The following is a 24,700-nucleotide window of genomic DNA, read 5'->3' on the forward strand; positions in this document are numbered from 1 at the left end:
GCTGAAATTTACGGAGGCAAACGTTTGTATATTGAGATCAACAGTTGGTACTACACCCCCTAATAAATTTTGTGACTAATTTTGCATTTTTCTCAAGAACTATACACTTGTAACAAATGTTATGTATATTATAGGGGCAAGGAATCCAATTACTTCACTGAAATTTCAGTGATTCAAGACAAGTGGCTCATTATATATGTTAAGAAATGAGGTACATTCTAGCGTACCTCTTTACTTATCATAAATAATGTAATAAATAATCTTGAGTCACTGAAATGCAGTGTAGTAACTGGATTCCTTGCCCCTATAATATACATAACTTAGTATCAGTGTGTTATTATTTTTTGAGAAAAATGCAAAAATGGTCACAAATTTATCAAGGGGTGTAGTACCACCTTAATGGATTACCAATACATGAACTTTCCTGGTAACATAAATTGCTGGTTCTATTATGTAATTCCTTACAGTGGTTCAGCAATCTTGTGACACAAGAATTTTGGGATGAATTGTGGCTGAAGGAATGCTTTGCTAATGTCTTGTCATTTATATCGATGGACCATGTCTATCCAGATTGGCATATGGTAAGAACATACAACTGAAACATGTGATGAGATTTATGCTTCGACTATATTTATAAATACGTAAATCTTTTTTCCGTCGGCAAATTATTTCAAAATGTTGTTATTGATAATATATTACAAGTTCGGAATCCCCCATGTGTAATAATTTTGCTATTCAACTAATACTTTGATGATATTTATTTAAATAGTTCCTATCCTTTTTTTTTTTTTTTTTGTAGTAGGATTTGGTCACGCTTGCTGGTCTTGGTATGTCGTGCCAATGTCGTGTTAAAGCTTAATTGACCAAAGAGAAACACAAACTTTATCAATGTACATTTTATATAATATATTTTAATTGTGTCAAAATCCATTTTTTTGATAAGAACCTAAGATCCCGATCTTTTTTACAGTGAAAACTCTTATCTATCATTTGGGGGAAAACTAATAATTTTGTCAATGTCTTACATTATTGCTTTAATTTGATATAATTATTTTATTCTGTTTGATATCAGCCTTTATTATTAAACTTGCTGTCAATATTATGTCATAATTAAATTTATTAATGTAATTGGCAGTCACAATGTATCTGTGAATATTTTCATTTGTATGTACATTGATTGACATTTTCACTGAAATCCAATTTCTCAATTCCTTTTGGCTGTTTGTTTCGATCAACCTTTTCAGAAGTCAAAAATGTCATAATGTACATTATTTATGACAGAATTTGAAGTGTCGGTGTTTTCAATATCAATAAATGTTTTTGTTCCTCCTTCAAAGTATTACTCAGATTGCTAGTGTCATGCATACGTGTGCTTCGTACTTTTCGAACAAACTGAACATATAAGTGATAAGAGTTTGATTATTAGTAATTCTCGCTATTCGCAATAAGGGCGCCGCCAGCGGTTTGCGATGTAATCGTGATGTATCATGGGAAAATCGTGATGTATCATGGGAAAAGGTCGACATCCAAGTCCGCGCAATACGAATATTACCATGCTATTACATAGGAACACGTGACAATATTTTTTAGTTTGTCAATATAACGGTATTACACGCAAATCGATAGAGAAAAAATTAATTGTGCACATTTCAAATCACATTATTAAGTATTATTGAGTATCGATTCGCGTGTAACACCTTTATTTTGACAAACTAAAAAATATTGTCACGTGTTCCTATGTAATAGCATGGTAATATTCGTATTGCGCGGACTTGATGTCGACCTTTTCCCATGATACATCACGATTATATCGCAAAACCGCTGGCGGCGCCCTTATTGCGAATAGCGAGAATTGGAGCATGGTACAGAAAAGAATTGCATTTAATTCAAAATATCCTTTTTTAATTGCAGCATTTATTAGACACACAGGCTGTAATGATAGTCATGATGTGACTGAGTGACCACCCGGATAAACTGTATACTTGCTGAATAACTTTAACATTTGTCTGCTAGATAATTCACTAGTTAACACCAGTATGTAATTTGTTGTATTATCTATTTTTCTTCTTTCTTTAGTGGGACGAACAGTTTGTAGGAAACGATTTACTAAAAGTATTAAAATTAGACGCTCTTCCAACATCGGAACCAATTCAGAAGAAAGTTTCATCCACTAGCGAAATTCTGGATAATTTTGGCGTCATTGCATATTGGAAGGTATCTTGAGTCTTTTAAGTCTTTTACGTAGTACAGTCTAAAATACTGCTATAATGAGTTAAAAACCCAAGTCTATGTGTACAGAACAGTCTAAAATAATGCCGTAGTTATAAACCTCAAGTCTATGTGTACAGAACTGTATGTGTCATAATGATTAGTGATTCTTAATGAGTTATCATTTTCATTAAGCGCTAGTTCTCCTTAACTTAAGTGACCAAGAATTTGTTTTTTATTTGATGCTATAATTCAATCCAGTCTCTCTACTAAAGTGTTAATATTATGCACTGTACAGCAGTCTTAAAAGTGCTAATATTGAGCACATTAGTGCAGTGATGGCGTCTTCTGTTGTTATTAAGTTTCTTCCCTATGTAAGATATATATTTTGACACCATATAATACATGTAATATATGGATAATTGTATAATTCATGCAATATTGATGATGAGCGTCGATTTAAAATGGTGGGCAGGTGGCCCGGGGGGCAGGTGGGCAAAACATAAAACAATTCATTACCATTTTTGATTCATTATCTGTTATTTTGACATCCTCAAGACCTTTAATTGATTTCCTTGAATCATTTTCCACATAATTTTGTCAATATCGGCTCATTATAAACACCGAGAATTAATTTAGAACTAAACAGGTATAGTTTATCTCCTACAAGTGTAGCCCTGATCAATACCTTTATGCATTTAATTTCCTTTGAAGTTGTTAACGTTTCTTTACAGAGTAGCGCCGTAGTTAGAATGATGGAATTCAGTTTAGGAGAACAGTTTTAGAGATGGATTACGGGTAAGTCGTTTTAACCCCCTAGACACTACTGGTCATCTAACATTCTAACAGCATTTCTGATTGGTTGATAACTTTAAATGGTCATTTCATTTGCCAATTATGACTGGGCTTTAAACTATTTATGGCCAAAATTGCATTTGCAAATGATCTTATTTAATAATACCCTCCTTGATTGGTTCAAAATTAGACACAATATTCATTTTGGCCAATCGGCAGGTAGTTCTCCTGGGTAATAAATTGATGTAAATCCACTAAATGCAATCCGGATAGCCTAAAATACAATATACCCATTAACTAAAACTTGTACGGTGGGCGTAGGGCTTATCACATAATTGTAAGATAGCATCCATAGAAATCAATTTGCGCACAGCCGAAACAGATCGAGTGTTCATAATACTAGCAAAACTAGTTGGTCTAATTGTAATAAAAATGTGTAAAAGGGCTTGGTGTGCCTGTGTTTTGATGTGTGATCACTGTGCTCTGTTGATGCCTTTCACAACATCTAACTCTCTCACTATGGACCACAATGGCCTTATCCCAATGGCATAGTCCAATAACCTCAATTAAACAATCATAGTGCAAAATTTGACTTCAAGTTTCCGAATATGAGTTTTTGTACCCTAATTTTCTAAGGTCATTCACTGAATGTGCAAATGTATTGGGGTTAAAGAACTGTGCTTTGATAGATGAGCATGTTGTGGATCCTAGTGTCTCCAATAATCATATCAAATTGCAAGTGTAGAAAGTCTGTATTCTGAGAGGTCGTCACCAAAGAATAATTTGAATGCATCAGGGAGTTTTAAATGACGAATTCTAGTATTGTTTCAAATTGTAACACATAAGAATAGGAGGCTTATTTGTGGCTACAGACCATAAAATCAACCGGGTGACAGTGCGTAAAATGTGAGCTCCTTGCTACTATTTCATAAATTTAATCGATTGCGCTGAATGCTTTGTCATGGTGAAGAAAATAAGCATTGAAAGTTGTCATGTGGGTGGTAGATAATAGGAAGTAAGGGTTAATGGAGTGAAAAAAATAATAAATGTGAGGTTTATCTTAAAAACGGTGTGTTGAAGTGTGAAGCACATGTGCATGGAATCAAAATAACGGTCTTTAATGTATATCTGGATTTTGTTAAGTAGACACGACAAGAATGTTAATGTTATTACTTGATTATTACTTACGTCTGTTCTCATTATTTTATACAGGTATTTTTAAGAAATCGTGCATATAGTAATGCACGTGCCAGTGATTTATGGCACGCCATAGCAGAGGTAAGGTCAAACACTGTCCTAAGATTTTTAAATAAAAAAATTAAGATATTGCTCTAAAAATCATCAGATGGAAAAGCAAAATTATACGATATGTCATGGATACAGTTTTATTTATTATGTGTGTGATCAGCATGTAAGCTTCACAACACAAATAATTTTTATCAAATCGAGTACAAAGTACAGGTTAGATGTGAAAATAACAACATTATTTTGAAAATATTTTTCTGAGGAGATTTTATGCATAAAGAACAATTTCTAGATTTCTGAAATAAAAATAGAAATGATGTATAATTGAAAACACATACATGTACTTTGTAGGAAATCACTTTTCGTTGTTTTTTGTTTCTCGTAATGAGCATTAATCGTCTTTATTTGTATCTATGCTTGAGGAAACCTGTAGACTAGCATCAATATGTATTCTCATATTAAGCCCAACACTGTCTGCCGTTTGCGTATATATTAAATAAAACATAATATGCAACATTGAGTGTGTCTTTGTTTGCTTGTGGCAGGTGGCAGTTCAAAATGGCTTTAAACATGATATTAATAAGTTTATGAATCCTTGGATTTTACAAAGTGGCTTCCCCATCATTACGCTATCACGTGACTATCAGTCGTCTGCAATTCAGGTATCACAAGAGGTATTTCTATTTGAACCGGAAGCTAAAGATAGATTGGCACAATCTCCTTATGGGTAAGTAAAAGTAATGACGTTGGATTACTGGAATTTGTTTGGGCATTATGTGTATGAATCGTGCAATGTGAGTGTTTTATAGTAGGTGTGGTGTGCGATGGGGGATGTTGGGACTACTTCTTCAACTTTACATTATTGTAGCCCAAGTCAAGTCAAGTTGAACATTTGTGTTTATCCCACCAATTTGCAATTTTACACTACTCATTACCCTCAAAATCAACGTATTAAAAGAAGATTCACAGAGTAATCCCGGTCGATTTATCTAATAAAAGGAGCTAGTCACCCCGGTAAATTGGAGGGGAGGGGGTGGGGGTTGACACTCTGCCCCCATGTCCCTCGCATGATACGCTACTTGTTACTGATACTTACCTTTCATTTAGGGATTCAATCATGTTTCACCGTTGTTCATCACCGATTAACAACGATGCGTCCGTGTCGTCTGAGTGGTTTACTTCACGAGGGCAGCTTTAGCTGCCCGAGCGAATTAAACCACGCAGACGCGCCGGACGCGAGTTGTTAATCGGTGATGATCAACGGTGAAACATGATTGAATCCCTTTCAACAACGAAAACAAGCTAAAGAACGTATAATTCATATTATTATTTCCCCGATTATTTCATGAGGAATGTCAGTTAATCATTGACAGTCATGCATGCAGCCTTACAAAAAGATCGGTGATTTCTGTTGATATCAGCAATAAAACTGAATAAAACGGCAATCTTTATCCGATATATACTTCCAAAATACTGAATTCAACTTGTAAGCGTGAATACGCACACAGATTCCAGACATGACGAATTTTACGCGCTCACGCGTAACGCGGATGTGCGCTGGCGTTTGCGTATACGCTTACTGCAAAAGTGTTGATTCATCACGGATTAACAACGGTTGGCTCCTGTATAAAAGTATAGGAAGAGTTGTTGAAAGTGGTGTTAACGTCCTTTTTGTCCATATCTAGAGTAGACTAAAAAAGTAGCGAGACTGTTACCAGGCAGCTGTCGTCCTCCCATGCAATAAGCAATCTACAAATATATTGTGAGAAACATTTACTGCAATTTGATACCGCAACGTGTCAATTTAATTGAAGGAATATGTAAATAAAAATTAGTTTACGTTTATTCTAACACAGCAGTTGCAATATTGGAAAAATTATTTAACAGTGCGTGTGTGGGTGGCAGAGGAGCAAATAGCGCTTTCTAAATCAATACTCCATATAGTTGAACAGGAAAGGGTTGCCAAAATGCAAACATTACGCACTGCCTGTGAGTGTTTAAACTTAATTGAATTGTTTCAGCCAATCTCAAATGTTATTTTAACAAAACAAGATTTCTTATATTGAAAAATAAAAAAAGAAAAGAAAAGCGGGAATATCTTTCTTGCGACGAAGCTTCACAGAAAGAGAGACTGATGGCTATGTGATTAAGAGAGACGGAAGAGAAGAAGAAGAGAGAAATCACAGGGAATTTGATCGCAGTTTTGAATAAGCAATATTGCAATGGTTTGGTTCATGGTTTGGCAATTTTACGCACTACTAGTAACATTTAAAATGTTATTTATACTTTTCTCTCAGCTTACAGTAAGTATAAACACGTGTATCTTTCAACAGTGAGCTACAGTGGTCATGAAGTATGATTTTATTACCCCGACTAAAGTTTGTTCGGCTTTTATGATAGGCGAAAAAAATGAGACTCATAACATTGATATGTATTGATATAGAATGAAATGCACGCAGTTGGGCGCAGCACTTACATTACACCAGTTGCGTGTTGCGTAATGCGTGACTGGCACATGCGTATGTCAATTTACGCGAGCGTACGTTGGGACTTTATTGACGCTCGCAGTGACAAAAACTGAATAATTGTCACCTTTTATAAGTTGAACAAACTTTATTCAGAATCGCGCTCTCTGTTTTGTTAAAACGCATCACACGAGAGCCCTTAATCATGTTAATTGTTCTGCAATAAGGGGCCAAGCGCCGTAACACATTATATGCATTGTAGTTTAGTCACGTGTACAATATGTCCGCAATATGCGCTGTCACATGCACTGTGGATACGCGTACGCGTTGTATCTTGATGTAAACAAATTAAAAAAAATGTGCAAAAAAGGGATATTTTCTCTTCAAATCGCACTATTTGCACCCCAAATAATGTTTGCTTGGCAATTTTAAATAATGGGTCCGGTTGCACATAATTATATACTGCGCCAATAAAGTATCCTTACACTTGGAAAAATAATCACAATTTCAAAACTGGACAATATTGGGTTAAATTTGTTTTTTTAATAGATGCACTATCTATACCTGCACATTATGACACCACATTGAATCCAATGTGAACTCAGGAAGTAAAGTTACAAGCAATTGAATAGACGAAGGTCCAGTTTTAAAAGTGACAAACTGACCTATACAAGGCGCAAAAAGATTCCAACAAGCAAAACAAAGAGACAACACAGTTTCTTCAATGAAGCGTTATTTAAAGCAGTTTTTATTTCAGTTTTTACTTCTCTGTACTTTTCATAACTGTCATGTTATTTGTCGGTTCTTTTGTTTCAGTTTTCTTTTGTTCCTTTTGTTTTAAATTAAAGCCAAACGCATAAATTATCCATTCACCACTCTCAAACCACATGTCTAGTCTGTGGATTTTTGAATAGGCCAGTTTGTCACTTTCAAAACTGGACCTTCGTCTAATCAAATGCTTGTAACTTTGCTTCTTGAAGTCACATTGGATTCAATGTGGTGTCATAATGTGCAGGATTAGCTAGTGCATCTATTAAAAAAACAAATTTACCCCAATATTGTTCAGTTTGGGAATTGTGATTATTTTTCCAACTGTAAGGATACTTTATTGGCGCAGTATATATGTTTTATATGTGACGGATTCGGCAATACCCTTTATTTCAGTTTGGAATTGGATTTATATATTTCTATTGACATGTTCGTGATAAAGCCACAGACTTTATTGACAGTTCGTGATCAGCTAATGGTGCAAAATCCAGACGAATATAAAATCAAGTTAATGAATGAAGCCCATAAATGTTTTAGATTAACAAACAAATGTCATGATCATTGATTACATTGACCAGCAACACTGTAAGAATACATGGAGTTTGTGAACATATTAAAAAAAAAATTATACACCTTTCTGAAAATTTTGAAGGAAATTGGTTAAGGAATTCAATGAGGTACTTTAAATCGAGGTCTGATTATGCCAAAACAATTTTTCTTCTCTCAAATGAACCATAGACCTGTCTTATAATACACATCCGCCGCCTCTTCCTGTCTTCTTACTGCTGATTTACTGTCTTGAGCGGAATTTTGTAATGCGTTCTTTATTCATAGATTAATCCATCTAAAGTAATGGAATCTACGTGTTATTTTGAAACAATGAAATGATGATTATGAATAATAAGACAAAAATCAAGTTTATGATAAAGTGACACATAAATGTAAGATTTCATATCTTGACCCCAGTCCTCCCCCCACTTTTAACCAAAATTACCCCATGCCCCCGAAAAAATTCCTGATGTCGCCACTGAGTACCTTACTTTACCCATCCCCATCCTGAGGCTGCAAGTCTCCTCCTCCAGCTGTCCGTGTCTCTGGCTGTTGGCGTAGAAATTCGAATCACACATAATTGCTTTAACCCCATGACCTTCACAACAGATTCTTCCTTTCTCTTTTGGCTGTTTATCTCTCAAGTTGTCTTACCGTCGTTTTATCTTTTCAGTTTCTGTTTCCGTATCCGTATCCGTTGTTGTAAGTCATTGTTATTCTGAAGTGGTAGCCTCTTATCTTCGCTCTTACTTCAAATCAATACAAATAACTGCAAATTTTAAATTGGGGTATTTTTCTTTCAAAACACTGCTGTATTGTCAATGTTGAACAAAATTGGACAAATGGGGTATCAAAATTTGCGTAAATAAATCATCCTTCTTTTTATGTTGAAATATTGTGAAAACAATTATTAGTTTTGAATCTATAGGCGTATTTATAACACCTGAATTACTTTTTGTGCAGACTTTATATGCTAACCATGTTGCCAAGTTATAAGCAAAAGTCTTTCATATTGGCGATGAAACGAGTGTCTGAAATAGCCATATTCGCTACTTGCTTTTGGTTCCGCCATTATGCACTATGTGCAGGGAGAGCCTCGAACTGGCAGCATACATGAATGGGTATTGAACTAGTCATAACGTTCTGTGTAAGGTTACATAATTATTCCTTTCATGTATGCTGCCAGTTCGAGGCTCTCCCCGCACATAGTGCATAATGGCGGAAACGTGCAAGTAGCGAATATCTGGCGATTTGGTAATCATGTTTTATATTGAAATGCAATACAAAAGAATTGCATTGGAGCAAAGATAATTTATTCTATTCATTCGTAACAATGGCAAGTTAATCTGATAATTGGTTGGGCCTATATGCAAGACTCGGGTTTGTTTTAAATGTTTATTTTTGCAGAGCTTATTTTCAGTCATGGATCATACTGATAAATTTCGCAAGGGAGGTAAACTTACTTAATCCCTTGCGTTTTTGTATCTGAACAATAGACTTACGGAAACTGAAAAGATAAACATAAAAAGATAAAACGACCCTTAGTGCACAGAATCTGTGCTTAATGTGACCACTGTGGTGTGACCAACTTTCGTTCTGGAACCCATGCATGACAGTGCTGTCATGTAGTGACTGCTGTTTTGACCTTTGCAAATTCGAAAAAAAATATCAAAACTATATAATGAGTGTTTGCTATTGAATGTTTTTACAGATACGAGTGGATAACACCGATTACGTTTACATACAATGGTGGACCGACCTTTATAGAGCCAAACATGTTCTGGCTCAATGAAACACAAGGTAAATTAAGTTTAGTTTATGATAAGGTTATATTGAGCGTTATGCACTAGTCAAGACAATCACACGCGCCGAGGATGATCTTGACAAATGCATTTGTAGCACGAGTTGATTATCCATCATATGTTTCAAGTGCATCAGTTATGTTAAAACAATATGTTATTAATTGCTGAAAATAGTTTTAAATTAAAACGCTACGATCAAAGTTTCTGTAAACCCGCTATCACTTGTCAGCTCTCCGGCATCTGAAACTTTCTTCCATGATTTCCTTATTCATTATGGTTGAACATGTTGAAGGTTCAAGGAACCGGTATAGATAATGGCGCAAATAGCTGAAAGCGACAACAAATTCACACAAAACAAACGAAACATTTAGAAGTTACGAAAGTAGTTATCTAGTATTGACAAATGTCATAGATTGACACCTTAGATGCCTGGTTATTATTTAAGGTAGTTGTGTAACGATATGTATTCAAAATTTCGCTCATTTTTCTTTTAGGTAGGTTTCCACTGCCAGAAGCGTCTACTGATAATTGGGTACTTGCAAACATCAACCGCACGGGGTATTTCAGAACGAACTATGATGATAATAACTGGCGGTTACTGCAGTATCAACTTAATACAGACCACGAGGTATTAAGCTTTATCTGAATTCATTTTATTTCGAATATGGTTTTATATTGGCGATCTTGATGTTAAGAAAACTCTTAATATGGCAACATCTAGTTGTTTTTCTGTGCTGTGTCTAACTTTATGCCTATATATATAAAATGTGACAAAAACTATTGTTTCATTTCATTTATTTTCAGCAAATATCTGCATCTAGTCGTGCTGCACTAATAGGTGATGCATTCAGCCTCGCCTCTACGGGCAAAGTTAACATTTCATTGGCTATGAACCTAACGAAGTACTTGTTTAAAGAAAGGAAATTAGTTCCTTGGATGGTGGCACAGGAATATTTAGGTTATATAAGTCAAATGCTGAGATATACGTCTGCTTACGGCAACTTGAAGGTATGAACCAAACCACTAAATTTAAACAAAAGTAGAAGAGTATTAACATATATACACCAATCCGACTCGGCCATTACTGCGGTGTCCCAGACGTAAAACTGCGGTGTTTCAAAGTCGGGGGTTCCATCAATTGAATACATGAATACAAAAGCCACCTAAGTCCATGCGAAGTTATTTTGAGAGAAAAACCTGTGTATCATTTTAATTCCTTCAGTTAGATTTACCTGGTCAATATGGTAAGTTTTACGTGCAAATGAGTGGATTAACCTGTATTAGGTATGACGATTAGCATTTCAGGGACTTCGTGGGGTTCATTTTAAATTTTGGACTTTTGGGTTTTTTGAATCATATACAAAGACAACAATGTTAGAATGAGATTACCACTAGTAAGATAATACAAAATAAAGCACACAGGTATGTATAATGTTGATAAGCATTCTGCCATGTAATATAAACCACACACTTTCCTTTATTAAACCCATTTTTGTTCAAAAGTCATTCTCTAGCAATGAATGTGTTACAAGTGGACTTTTATACATACTGGATTTCAATCAATGTGTTACAAGACTCAAATCATGGAATTGGGTGATTCTTTCATACATGCTATTTTTCACATGCCCAATAGACACAGAGAATGAATTTGAGTTGTTCTTTCATGCATATGACAGGCCTATGTATAGCAACAATTTCCCATGCTTAACTCAATTTGGCCAAAGTATGGACTTAGGTGGCTTTTGTATTCATATATTCAATTACTTGTTAGTGTGCTATACAGAATTGTACACAACAGTGATTTTCAATGTACGATCATGAATTGATTGACCAAATAAAATCTCCCGCACTGGTACATCTGTGGTTCCGTCAATAGATGGTCAAATAGAATTGGTGCATACATAGACACAACCAATAAAATCATTGTTGCCATTAACTAAAACATTGAAATACAAGGTGAAAATATGAAATGACATTGATTATGCTTCAAATACATGTATACCTAAAATGGAATTAATGTATGTTTTCTACTAAAATTCACGATACTTATTGTATACGATTGTTTTTTTTTTCAATTTGAGAAACACTCTTTTATAAAGATAAAACTGGAAAGTGCCTGCAAAGTTTAATGAGATATAGTTTATATACACTTGTATTCATAATTATATCCACAGAAATACATTTTTAATCAAGTTTCTTTATTGTACGATGAAGTTGGATGGAACGATACGGGCATAGAAGTTGATAGGTAAGTACTTGTTCTTTTTCCTTTATATCATTCGAAATTGCCGCGTAAACACGATAAACAGCGCACGAGCGTTGGCGAGTGCACTGTAAAAGACATTTTACTCAACACTGAGTAAAAACGTCACAGCTCAACAGTTGAGTAAAAAATTACTCAACATTGAGCTCATATAGGTCACAACTCAACAAATAAGTAAAAAATTACTCAATGTTGAGTATTTTTTACTCAACAGTTGAGTTGTGACCTATATTGAGCTCAATGTTGAGTAATTCTTTACTCAACTGTTGAGCTGTGACCTTTTTACTCAGTGTTGAGTAAAAATGTTTTACAGTGTGCTGAACATTCCTTGTGTAACTGAAATTAAATATTCATGGTACTACGGATTGGAAGTTGTTGAATACGATGACTAAACTAATACTGCTTTCAATATCTGACTATGAAAAAAATATGACATGGAACGTATTTTGTAAAAAATAATGTGCCTAATTCTTTTTGTTTGTTTCAGACAATTACGATCACTTATTCTCAAGTTGGCTTGCAACTTTGGGCATAAAGGATGTCAAAACAAAGCGTCTGAACAATTTAAGGCATACTATAAGACTGGAAAACCGTAAGTAGTAATTAATTTCACAGTCACCTTGGCGTGATTATTTCCCCTTGATTACGGGTCTTCTGCATTAAATATGACCAACTAATACTAAGACACTTCAGAGTATACCTACTTTTTAGGGCGACCGCTATGGCGGCACCCCTATATTGTCTTGACTTTGCAAATTGCTTCAAATTTCGGTTTTTCTAGATTACTTTGCATCTGTTTTGTTTAAAAGTATGTGCTTAGAATAAATAACACAACTAACTTGGTTGTCATTTTGATTTTATTATTGTTTACTAAACGTTGGGTATAGATCCTTTTCTCAGTATTTTCTCAAGGATTCCTTGAGTAACATGACTTGCAAATTTCAACGTTAAGTTTAAACCATGCAATTTTTGTTGTTGAAATTTTTGCACACCGGTATCTGCATGTCATGGTAACATGAAATGCGTACTTTTTATATGCCTGATGTCGTTAGGCATATCAAACAAAGTTGACTAAATTCATTTTTTACTAAATTTCTATATATGTCTATTTACAACGAATTTAGAGTTCCTCCTAACTTCCGACTGTTTGTATATGCATATGGTACTTCTTCGGGTGGACCTGAACGAGATTTTGCTTGGGAACAATATCGAAACGGAAATTCAACCAGTGAAAATTTACTGTGGTTAGAAGCGCTTTCTGCAACAACAGAACCGTGGTTGCTAAGCAGGTACGCATAAATCATGGTAAAGTTGAATACTGATGGCGCTATTTATCTTAAATCTTGTTTGCATCTTTACAAGGGGTATACACTTATATAATGACATCAAAACATCAGAAAAATGAGTGGCAAATAGCAAGGAAATTTTCCAATTTTGTTTTCGTGAAATGAAAGGAATAACTCATATTATTAGGGTAAATTAAACTTAAAATATATGTAAATAGCGCCCTCAATTTGCAAACAAATACAGTTAATTTTATGGAATAAAAATGTCCACTTTATCCCCGCCTCTTATCTTTCTGTTATAACAAATTTAATGCAACCTTTTTGAATTCGAATGTTGATAAGTTTGCTGCTACCGTCTCCTTGTATATACTATACTTAAGACAACCTGATACACAGAGGCGGGCACTCATAATGATCTCTCATTTTCCAGATATTTGGAGCGTGCATTAGATCCTGAATGGGTACGCCAAACGGATACTATTGAAGTATTCAAGCACCTTGGTCAAGGAAATCCTGTTGGTGGCTATCTCGCCTGGAATGTATTCAGATCAAATTGGGACATGTTAAAGAAAAGGTTATTATATCTTGTGTTATATTACATTCATGACATTGTAAATATTTACGTCAAAATGGAGTATAGTCTCAGTATACTGTCACTTGACATGAGTTTAACAGTCTTATAAAAGTAAGTTTGGGACTGTCTTTGCTTTATTTCTGAAAATACTGCTTTACCAAAACTGACCAAGTTATGCAGCCAAAAAGGTACATTTTGGGTTCTGATGCTTCGAAGTGGTATATTTTCTTTCACTGAAAAATACATGACACGTTTCATAGCTCATGTTATGTACTTGCTTGCTCCCCCTCCCCTTGGAAACAATGTTGGAGCAGACATTGGTGCGCAACCACTTTTTACTATTTTTCAGCATTCAATATTGAATAAGGGGAGCGGGGATGCGTAAAATAAATAAACTGTCCCAAGCATTTCGCACGGGATTGTATTTTCACCTGATATTGGTGGCGTTTAACTGTGAGAATTCTGAACATGGGAAAAACCGCCCGAAATTAGCCATTTTACAATTGAAAACCGTGTAATATATAATTATTGGTATTTAACCAATAACGAGTTGAGCTGTGCAAAGTTAACAAACAGGTAATTGCCTAAATCGTGGAAAAATAGAGTCCAGATGCAAAAAGAAAAAATGAAAGCTAATGAAATAAAAGTTGACTAAGTTAGTTTTTACTGAACTACTATTCATGTCTAATTTGCTATGAATAATGGGTTCCTAAATCGTGGAAAATTGGAGTCCAGTTGCAAAAAATGCTGAAAGTCATGAAAGTTGCATACAGCTTGCACGTTATGGCTTAAAATTACACCATAAATTGAGCAGTTACATGAATATTATACAGTAATTTCTTCTGAAGTACTCTGAAACTCGCGAAGCTTTCCACAGCAATCTACAACTTAGCTGTAGCCAGCGCTTTATCCCAACGTACTGCATTACATGGTTCAAACAATATATGATTTTTCCCCATTAGATACGCCGGTGGCTTGTTCTTAATGAATGATCTTATTGAAGCTGTTACCATATGGTTCAATACGCCGTTCTTATTACAAGAGGTAAGTTACAATAAATTCTTTAATGAACGGCTCTTTTCAGAGCCATCAGTAGGCAAGGGGCGGCCTACATGTCTCATTCTTGGGTACTTTGTCATGAAGAAGTCAGAGCTACTCTTGACGAAAGCTTGACAGTTCTAAACTTGTCCGACAGCGAACCCGCTAAAAACCCACTTGGTATGAATTCCCGTCGTAAAAGCCTCCCACAATTTACAATCTATTACTTGGGGAAAGTATTTTTGTCAAACCCTTTATAATATTATTTTGTCCGAAGGCTAAACCTTTTCATGAAAACTCTCTAAACTGATATTTTGAACTTCAACACCAAGTTAAAAAGTGAACACTAGAACAATGATACAATGTTTTTGACAAGAATATTATAGGAGTATTTTGTGATTCTAGCATCCTCTTTTTATAGTATGTGTGACTGGATAACCATGAAAAAATCTATTCCCAAAATTTCAGTTGATCCCGATTTCGCGTTTGCAAGTTATGCATGATTATGTTTATCACATTGCTCCGTAGGCTACTCTAGACTTCTCCGTAGTCCACTTGCCCATTTTGCATACTCTGGCTATTACATTTAAGCATAAAACTCTGATTTGTATTAATTTGTGTCGAATTGATAGATTTTCACATCTGATCTTTTCAGTCACCGTACTCCCTCTGTTTGTTAGCTTTCCAAGTGGGATTTTTTACTCGGGCTTTCGCGAATTCCCAAATCAGAATTGTTCAGTATTAAAGTGAGCCATTATGCAAGATATGTTGCATTCAATAACATAAGTATACTTTACTTTTACTGTCACTAATTATATAAACTCTTTATGCCCATTTTACTATTAATTATAATACACATCAGTATAATTTTGAGTTCCAACAGGATGCGTTCATCATGACTAATAATAACATATTTTTTATTTAAATCAAAATTCTATGGCATAGTCTATAGGCTACTCTGATGTAATTTCGTTTTGTTAACAGAACGTAAATACAAATAATTTCACCACATTTTTGCAAAGCGAATGAATGTAAAATTGTATGCACTCATTATGTTGCAAGGTGGTTTTGGGTGGTATAAAAATATCAATTTGTGTTGAGAAAAGTAGGGGATAAAGCTATGGATCACGAAATGCCCCTTTAAACTAATGATTCCTTTCACGGTGTTAATTAATCAGACAATCTATTCAGAAGAACATGTAAATAATGGGATATTGTACAGCATCCTTCAAAATCCTACCGTAATATCCCGCGTAATATCCATGAAATAAACAATCTTGTTAACATAGGATGTCGTACTCCAGAGGACTGAATAACCAGCACCCCATATTTATTATTGTGAATTCCTATGGGTAAATTAATCCACATGTTTGCTTTGTATTTGTGTATATTTGTAGCTGGAAACCTTTAGTGCAAACATAGCGAGTGACCTTACTGGCCAGGCCGGGTTAAGTAGCTTATATCAGGCATCGGATAACACTAAGGCTAACATTCGATGGATGGACATGAATTACCATGAAATCAAACGATGGCTGGAAACAAATGTCGATTAAGTAAAGCCGTAGACGGGTACAAAAAATCATTGTCAAATTGTTATAAGAGGTATTATCATTATGACATTATCAGTGATGATAGTAGCGGGCCTTACTATCAAATCTATTTTTGGTGACTATGATTGGCATAGAGTTTAAAGCGGCTGCAGCTCTTTATCAGACTATAGCAACCTTGCTCTGATAAAGCTACCGTTGGTGGCGCTAGAAGCTGTTCGAAAAAAGAATGTACGGAGCTAGTGTGAGATCAAGAGCATCCAATACCAGGAACAAAACACAGAGAGACAAAATACAATTAGATCTGTCATTCATTCGACAATGATAACGACATGACCATGATCGTTATATTCATAATGAAAACAGGGCGTAACAAGCGGGTGGACAGGGTGGACGAAGTCCATGGGTCCTGAGGGTTTAGGGCCAAGTGCCCGAGCAAAAGCGAAAAGGGGATAGGGCTGATAAAGGTGATGTTAAGAGGGTTCCGCACTGCCTCTTGTCTATGGACCCTCGTGCCTCTTGCTACGTCTCTGGATGAAAAACAGATAACTTGGTTGTTTTAAGAAGGAATGATTTGGTTTGTCTGTTTGTAATATATATAATGCTTTGTACATTATGCTTTAAAAATTACACTGTAAACATATGCTGTAATTTTACAGAAAGTTCTAGCAGCAGAAATGGTATGTATATAATGTGTTCTGTAAAAGTACCGAATTTAAAGGACAATTATGGAGAATTGTCCATATTTCTACCGAAAATAGTTCTGGCAAATTTGCTGCTAGATATTTCCGCACAAATACAGCACATTAGTTACTGTCTACAGTCTACACTATTTATTGTAAAAAGTAATTTTGTACAATTCGATAATAATTGTAATATTCGATAGATTATTTGTACAATTAACAACATTCTGTTGATAACGGTCGCCATAAGAAAAGAATAACCAAAGAATGTGAGAATTTACGTTTGGTGAAGTATATGCTTTATGCTTTTTACTTTTGATAATTTCAAATTATTAGTAAAATGACGATCAATAAAAAAATAAATATAAAAATGTATTGTACACAAAATGTGATCAACTCATCACTTATAGATGAGTTGATCTTTGTTGTCACGTGTTTACATTCAGAACGCCCTGTGTTGTTTCAGACATGCAATATAATACAGCGGTGTCTATGGCACACCACAAAAATCTGGTAGAACCTTTAAGGGGGTACTACACCCCTGTGGTAAATTTGTGACTATTTTTGCATTTTTCTCAAAAAATAATAACACCTTGGTAACAAAAGTTATGTATATTATTGGGGCAAAGGATTCCAATTACTATACTGAAATTTCAGTGACCCATGACAAGCGGTTCAGTTTATATGATTGGAAATGAGGTACAATGTAGCGGTACCTCTTTTCTTATCATAAATACCGAACCGTTTGTCATGGGTCACTGAAATTCCAGCGTAGTAATTGGATTCCTTGCCCCTATAATATACGTAACTTTTGTTACCACTGTAGTATTAGTTTTTGAGAAAAATGCAAAAATAGACAAAAAATTATCAAGGGGTGTAGTACCCCTTAAGCAAGTTCGATATTATTTTTGTCATCATTTGCTTTGAAACCAAAGTATGTAAAAAAACAACTTCCTCCATGTAATCTATATTAAACTGCAGTTTGTATTTCAGACCAACAGAGGGCGTAACAAATGTAAACACATGTCAATTCATCTAAAATAATGCAAAGTATTATAACCTCGGGAATGAAATGAATGTCTACGGTTGAAAACGAATTCCTCGCGTGTACGATGCGTTCACACCACTGTTTGGTCAATGACGAAGTGGTTACATTTACAAGCAAATGAGCACATTGAGGGCGCTATTGCTATTTAATTTAATTTAAGGCTTAAAGTGGTACATAAATGTTAGGTGTTTGAGGATTCGGTTCTTGTAAATATAAATCACCATTCCATATTTTTTATGTTTAAATGTTGCGACTTCACATATGGAATTATATAATTCCTTTGTAAATTGAATGAATTTAAGTCTTTGAATATTTTCTCGTCATATTAACCTCTTGTATGTGTAATAGCACGACAGTGCATGGCGTAATTGTATTCAGTGTTCTATTAAACAATATGCGTAGTTTCTAATGCTTTGTAAAATACAGTCAAGTCTAGTCTTTTTGTACTATTTTTGTACTTTGCAACGAGTATATTTATATTTTCATTCATAAGAGTAGCATGTCAGTATGGACTCCAAGGTCACGCTTAGGACTTGCTCTAACCTTATTTGGATATATTCTTTCCGAAAATAATGAACGATAAGATCAAATTCTAGTTGCGGTTTTAGAAATGTAATAGTGACCATGAGTAAAACGCTTTTCCTCAAGTTCCCTCCCAAATTCTGACCATAATACACGATGTTCTCAGAGTTTGTTATTTTGATTATGTAAATAAACGTACCTCCCTTTTCTTCCCTTAAAAAGTTTACGATCTAGTTACTTTCTAGATGTTTTGTTGTTGCTTCCAGTTAGGACGATCAGCACTGATCTGACCTTTTAAATGTATATATACAGGGCATAGCGAGAAAAAGAAAAGTCCATTGGTGATTTCTCACAGTTCGGGAATAAGGGCCCAATTCTAAGGTAAGGGCGAATCCAAAGGAAGGACCAGACCTCTCCTCATAAACAAACAAAGGGTGTGTGTGTGTGTGTGGGGGGGGGGTGGAGGGTGCATATTTGAGGCGATTGTGACAACTTTCTTTTCTCCGAGGGGGTACCTCCTCGTGCTCCCAAAATGATTAATCATTCCTTTACAGAGAAATCAGGAAAGACTGTGCATCATACAATACACAGGGTAAATCTGTACACTATCATAGGATCCACAAATAAATCGAAAGAATATTTTATAAAAATTTGTAGCCTTATTTGTTTAACACATCTGACCAATAGCGTTGTATATCATTGCATGTGTTTTAAAAGTTGCATCCAAGTCCATTGGAGTCAACTCTCAAATATCAGTACACCTGGCCTATTCACGTGTCTGTTAAGCACAGATGCAACTTTTAAAAACTTCTTTTACCACAGGTGTTGGCCCTGATCATTTGTTCGTATATCCGCCATTTTGGATTTTTGCCATTTTGTGCATTTTGAAACCAAAGACCAATTTTTCTTCATTTTTAAGTCCCCAATTAATCTGTATGCAATTACCTATCATGTGAGACATGTTAATGGCTTGGCTTCGATTTAGTTTTCTTCTTCTGACAATTTTCACTTTACGGCCGCCATCTTGGATTTTGAGCTGAATTTTCATAAATTTTCAAGTTTTTCCGAATTTTTAAGCCGAAGGCGAATTTTTTCTTCAAATTTTGAAGTCGCTAAGTAATCCTTGTACAATTATCGTTCATATAGTACGTGCAAATTGGTTGGCTTCGACTTAGTTATCTTTTTTGAACATTTTTGAACAAGTGATCGAGCGGTCTATGTACATCAACCCCTGTGTTACATAATGATCCATTGTAACCGAACGCAATGATGTACAGTATGACGCTATACATTGGTCCACATTAAAGTAATAATGCTATACCTTTTTAAATATTTACATTTCTTAAAATATTTTTTTTGATATCTTTCAAAAAGCGTTAAGGGAACCTATAAATTGTGTATCCTATAAATGCCTATTTGTTGTGTCAAACTAATGCCTTAAGGGGGTACTACCTGTGGTAAATTTATGTCTATTTTGGTATTTTTCTCAAAAACTAATAACACACTGGTAATAAACGTTATGTATATTATTGGGGCAAGGAATCCAATTACTACACTGAAATTTCAGTGACTCAAGACAAGCGGTTCAGTAAATATGATAGGAAATGAGGTACACCCTAGCGGTACCTCATTTCTTATCATAAATGACAAAACGTTTGTCTTGTGTCACTGAAATTTCAGTGTAGTAATTGGATTCCTTGCTCCTATAATATACATAACTTTTGTTACCAGTGTATTATTAGTTTTTGAGAAAAGTGCAAAAATAGTCACACATTTATCGAAGGGTGTAGTACCCCCTTAAGAAAGTCATGTACTGAATGCTTTCAACTTTTTTTTAAAACTTTATAACAAGTGTTTGTAAAGTATGGCTTAAATTCCGTAAGAATAAGCCTTTCTGAAATATGGCGGGCACAAAAGGAGAGGGCGTACTTTGAAGTGAGTAATCTTTTGTATGCTTCTCAGCTGACAAAAGATTACTCACTTCAAAGTACGCCCTCCTTTTGTGCCCGCCATATTTCAGAAAGGCTTATTGTGAGTAATTGTAATAATTGACATGTTTTTTTTTTTCCAATGCTTACGCAACATTTGATTGGTCAGATCAATCAACCAATAACGCACGTTGTATTATTTCTGAATTGTTTGTAATGTATCGTGTGTATGGTAATATACCTCAAGCTGTATTCGTCGAAAAGCGAATCACGCCAATAAATAATGTATGAAAGGAAAAAGTGTGTTAATTTTATCTATAACATATAGGTCATATTCTGAAAAGTTCATTCATTACAAATTTTTCTGACAGATTTCGTATTCTTCTCTATACAATACATGTGGGAGATTAAAATAATATTATAAGATTTCCTGGACGAAAATAGTTTTAATCCAAATACATTGTTTCGAATCAAAAATCAGTAATCCATAGCATACTGGGAAAAGGGTTAAAATCGAGTACACGTTATTGTACATCAGAACGATGAAATTCAAATCTTTGGATAGTTGCAAGAAAATGAAAGTATTGCAAGTAATCAGATGTAGCATCTCTTGAAAATGTATGACAATTCTACAATAATGTGATAATTAACCACACAGAGGACTTTTAACTTAACGTTATGAAAGTTAAGAACCTTTTTACTTAAGGGATCGGATAACAACGTTTGAACAGTATTTTTTGTGTGACATGAGTGCACATCAGTTATATCGAATACGAGGAATGTCCTTCTGATATCAAGTAATTTTGAATTTTTTGAAATTGGCAATATGAAATACATTTTATGGCAAATTATTATAAATGTAGATGTTTTTGAACAGTCCTCGAAGTAAAATTTCTAAATCTACTGATAATGTACTTAAAAGTGTATGTAACTGGGAAGAAAAGCTGGCGATCATTTGAAAATTTTCACCTTTCATATTGAAGATACACATTATTTTCCCCAAAAGACCTAAATTTTTATGTCTTTTTAGGGATAAATGTATATCTTTAATACAAAAAGTAAAAAGTTTCAAATGATCGTCGGCTTTTCCTCCCAGCTGCATACACTTTAAGTAAATATTATTAGATTTATAAAGTTTACTTCGAGGACTGTTAATTATCAAAAATATCAATTTTTAATAATTTGCCATAAAATTTGTTATTATTGCGAATTTCCAACAATCAAAATTATTTGATATCAGAATAACATTCTTCGTATTCAGAATGCAATTCGATGTCTGATGTGCTCCCAGGCCCCACAAAAATAATGTGCAGAGGTGGGTGACCAACCGCTTATTAAAAGTTTATATATTTTAGTAAAGATTCTATTAATTATTATGAGGTTCTATACCTAGATAACGTTATGTAAAAATGTCCCATGAAGAAAGCGACATATCGCTAGTCAACGCAGTGTTACCCAGGAGCAGCGCCGTGACCCTGAGCCCAGCTTCGCGTCCTTCTCAGGACGGACAGCTACTGCTGTCGAAGGTTACGGTGTAACGACGTTGCAACTGAACGTAGAAGGCCTCACCCCTGCCAAGATGAACATCATTGAGCAGCTGGCAGTCAACAACAAAGCCATTGTGATCCTTCTCCAAGAAACACACCGTGAAACCAATGAAAAGCTAACTCTACCCAACTTCTTACTGGCAGGCTACATTACAAGCAAACACCACGGACTAGCAACCTTCATCAGCCAAGACACAGATGACTGGTCTCTTGAGGCCCAGTCCTCGCCCGACTCTGATACTGAATGGATCGCTGTGAAAGTGCTTGGCATCAACATCATCAATGTGTACAAACCACCTCCAGTACGCCTGACCAATGCATCTCTACCTCATTATCCAGCACCATGTGTATACGCAGGAGACTTTAACTGCCAGCACACTGACTGGGGCTACTCTCGCAAGAATAGTGACGGGACTTGCCTCGCGGAATGGGCTTCTACCAATTACCTGACCCTCTTGTTCAATCCTAAGGAACCTGACAGCTTCTTCTCAGGACGGTGGAATACTGGCACCAACCCAGACCTGGCATTTGCTGAACCCAGCCAAGGAAACCAACTCCCTGTGCGTAAAATCCTGGACAAGTTCCCAAGATCTCAGCACCGACCATCTCTGATAACCCAACCTGCTCTGGTATCTCCAACAGCTAGCAAACCAGTAAAGCGGTGGAACTTCCGGAAAGCAAAGTGGGACAAGTTCTCTGCCGAGGTCGACCAGCGTGTTACCAAACTACCACCACCAGAGAGTGATGATATTAACACCACATACTCAGCCTACTGTAACTTGCTCATAGATGCAGCCAAGTCGTCGATCCCAAGGGGGTTCCAGAAGAGCTACATCCCATGCTGGGACGATGAGTGCCAAGCTCTGTATGAAGACTTTACCTCGGCTCCATCGAAGGAAGAATCTGACTCCTGCGCTTCCACTCTCCTCACAAGACTGGATGAGAAACGCAAAGAACGCTGGATCGAGACTGTGGAATCAATCGACTTCACCTACTCAAGCAGAAGGGCCTGGCAAACCGTCAACCGCCTGACAGGCAGATCAACACCAAACGCCGGAAAGTGTCCAGTAACTGCGAACGCCATCGCCAGCGTACTTGTGAACAACGGCCGCTTCACCAACCCTGACCGTGATCACTCCAGGCGGGTTAAGAAGGAAGTGTCCGATCCTTGGAAGATGCCATCCACCTCCGATCTCTGCAGCGATTACACCATGCAGGAAGTAGAAGATGCTTTGAAACTACTCAAAGCAGGTAAGGCACCTGGACCAGACAGTATCCACCCAGAATTCCTCCATCATGCTGGCTCTGCTGCAACCAACTGGCTATGCAAGTTCCTGTCATCCTGTATGAAACGATGCAAGATACCAAAGATTTGGCGCAAGGCAACTGTCATCGCACTACCCAAACCTAATAAGCCAAAGGATGACCCTAAGAGCTACCGTCCAATCTCTCTACTCTGCATCCCCTACAAGCTACTGGAGCGCCTGATCCATAGCCGTATCAACCCGATTGTAGACCCACAGCTTCCTCACGAGCAGGCCGGTTTCCGTCAGGGCAGATCAACAGTGGACCAGGTCACCCTCCTCACCCAAGACATCGAAGACAGCTTTGAAGGGAACCAGAAGGCTGGTGCTGTATTTGTAGATCTCACAGCAGCATACGACACCGTGTGGCACAGAGGCCTGATATGCAAACTCCTCAAGCTCGTACCAGACAGACGGATGGTGTCCTTCATCGTGCAGCTAATCTCGAACCGCAACTTCATTCTTAAGACCAGCGACGGCCAAGCTAGCAGACAACGCAGCCTGAGGAACGGTGTGCCACAGGGCTCCGTCCTAGCACCTCTCTTATTCAACATCTACATCCACGACCTGCCCAATACCATTGCTAAGAAGTATGGATACGCAGATGACCTGGCAATCCTGAAGTCGGGCAACTCTTGGGACACAATTGAGAGAGCGCTCAGCCTAGACATGGACACCCTAGATACTTACCTCTACCAATGGCGGCTCAAGCTGAGTGTTGCTAAGACTGTCTCCTCTGCCTTCCATCTCAACAACAGGGAAGCCAACAGAGAACTCAATGTAACCATCAAGTCCAAGCGACTGAACTTCGAGGCTTGCCCCACGTACCTAGGAGTGAAACTGGACCGAGCCCTCACCTACCGGCAGCACTTGGTTAATCTAAGGGACAAGGTCACAGCAAGATGCGCACTGATTCGTCACCTAGCCGGCACCAGCTGGGGAGCAAGCACCAAGACCCTCAGAACATCAACTCTGGCCTTGGTATACGCACCAGCAGAATACTGTACACCAGTATGGAGCAGGAGCTACCACACCCACCAGGTAGACACGGGTCTAAATGAAGCTATGCGCACTGTGTCAGGATGTCTGCGACCAACTCCAACTGAACAGCTTCCGGTTTTAGCAGGA

At 36.4% G+C, this 24,700-nt stretch overlaps 1 protein-coding gene across 2 annotated transcripts in view; it reads left to right on the forward strand.

The window, feature by feature from the left end:
* The window catches only part of LOC140156925 (aminopeptidase N-like), a 62,565-nt gene extending 44,819 nt beyond the window's left edge, over nucleotides 1-17,746 (forward strand). The window contains exons 1-12 of one of the 2 annotated variants that reach the window (XM_072179965.1): nucleotides 2,953-3,006; nucleotides 4,216-4,281; nucleotides 4,794-4,975; nucleotides 9,742-9,830; nucleotides 10,327-10,460; nucleotides 10,637-10,840; nucleotides 12,007-12,080; nucleotides 12,583-12,687; nucleotides 13,220-13,384; nucleotides 13,812-13,955; nucleotides 14,918-14,999; nucleotides 16,391-17,746. In XM_072179965.1, the coding sequence (XP_072036066.1) occupies nucleotides 4,836-4,975; nucleotides 9,742-9,830; nucleotides 10,327-10,460; nucleotides 10,637-10,840; nucleotides 12,007-12,080; nucleotides 12,583-12,687; nucleotides 13,220-13,384; nucleotides 13,812-13,955; nucleotides 14,918-14,999; nucleotides 16,391-16,546 (1,293 nt within the window). In that variant the 5' untranslated portion in view covers nucleotides 2,953-3,006; nucleotides 4,216-4,281; nucleotides 4,794-4,835 and the 3' untranslated portion in view covers nucleotides 16,547-17,746. Of the gene's footprint in view, nucleotides 1-467; nucleotides 582-2,076; nucleotides 2,215-2,942; nucleotides 3,007-4,215; nucleotides 4,282-4,793; nucleotides 4,976-9,741; nucleotides 9,831-10,326; nucleotides 10,461-10,636; nucleotides 10,841-12,006; nucleotides 12,081-12,582; nucleotides 12,688-13,219; nucleotides 13,385-13,811; nucleotides 13,956-14,917; nucleotides 15,000-16,390 lie in introns of those variants that run through there. The other variant, XR_011859609.1, reaches the window with a different exon arrangement.
* Nucleotides 17,747-24,700: the final 6,954 nt, after the last annotated feature.

Source organism: Amphiura filiformis, chromosome 7 (genome assembly GCF_039555335.1).
Source record: "Amphiura filiformis chromosome 7, Afil_fr2py, whole genome shotgun sequence".
NCBI classification, from domain to species: domain Eukaryota; kingdom Metazoa; phylum Echinodermata; class Ophiuroidea; order Amphilepidida; family Amphiuridae; genus Amphiura; species Amphiura filiformis.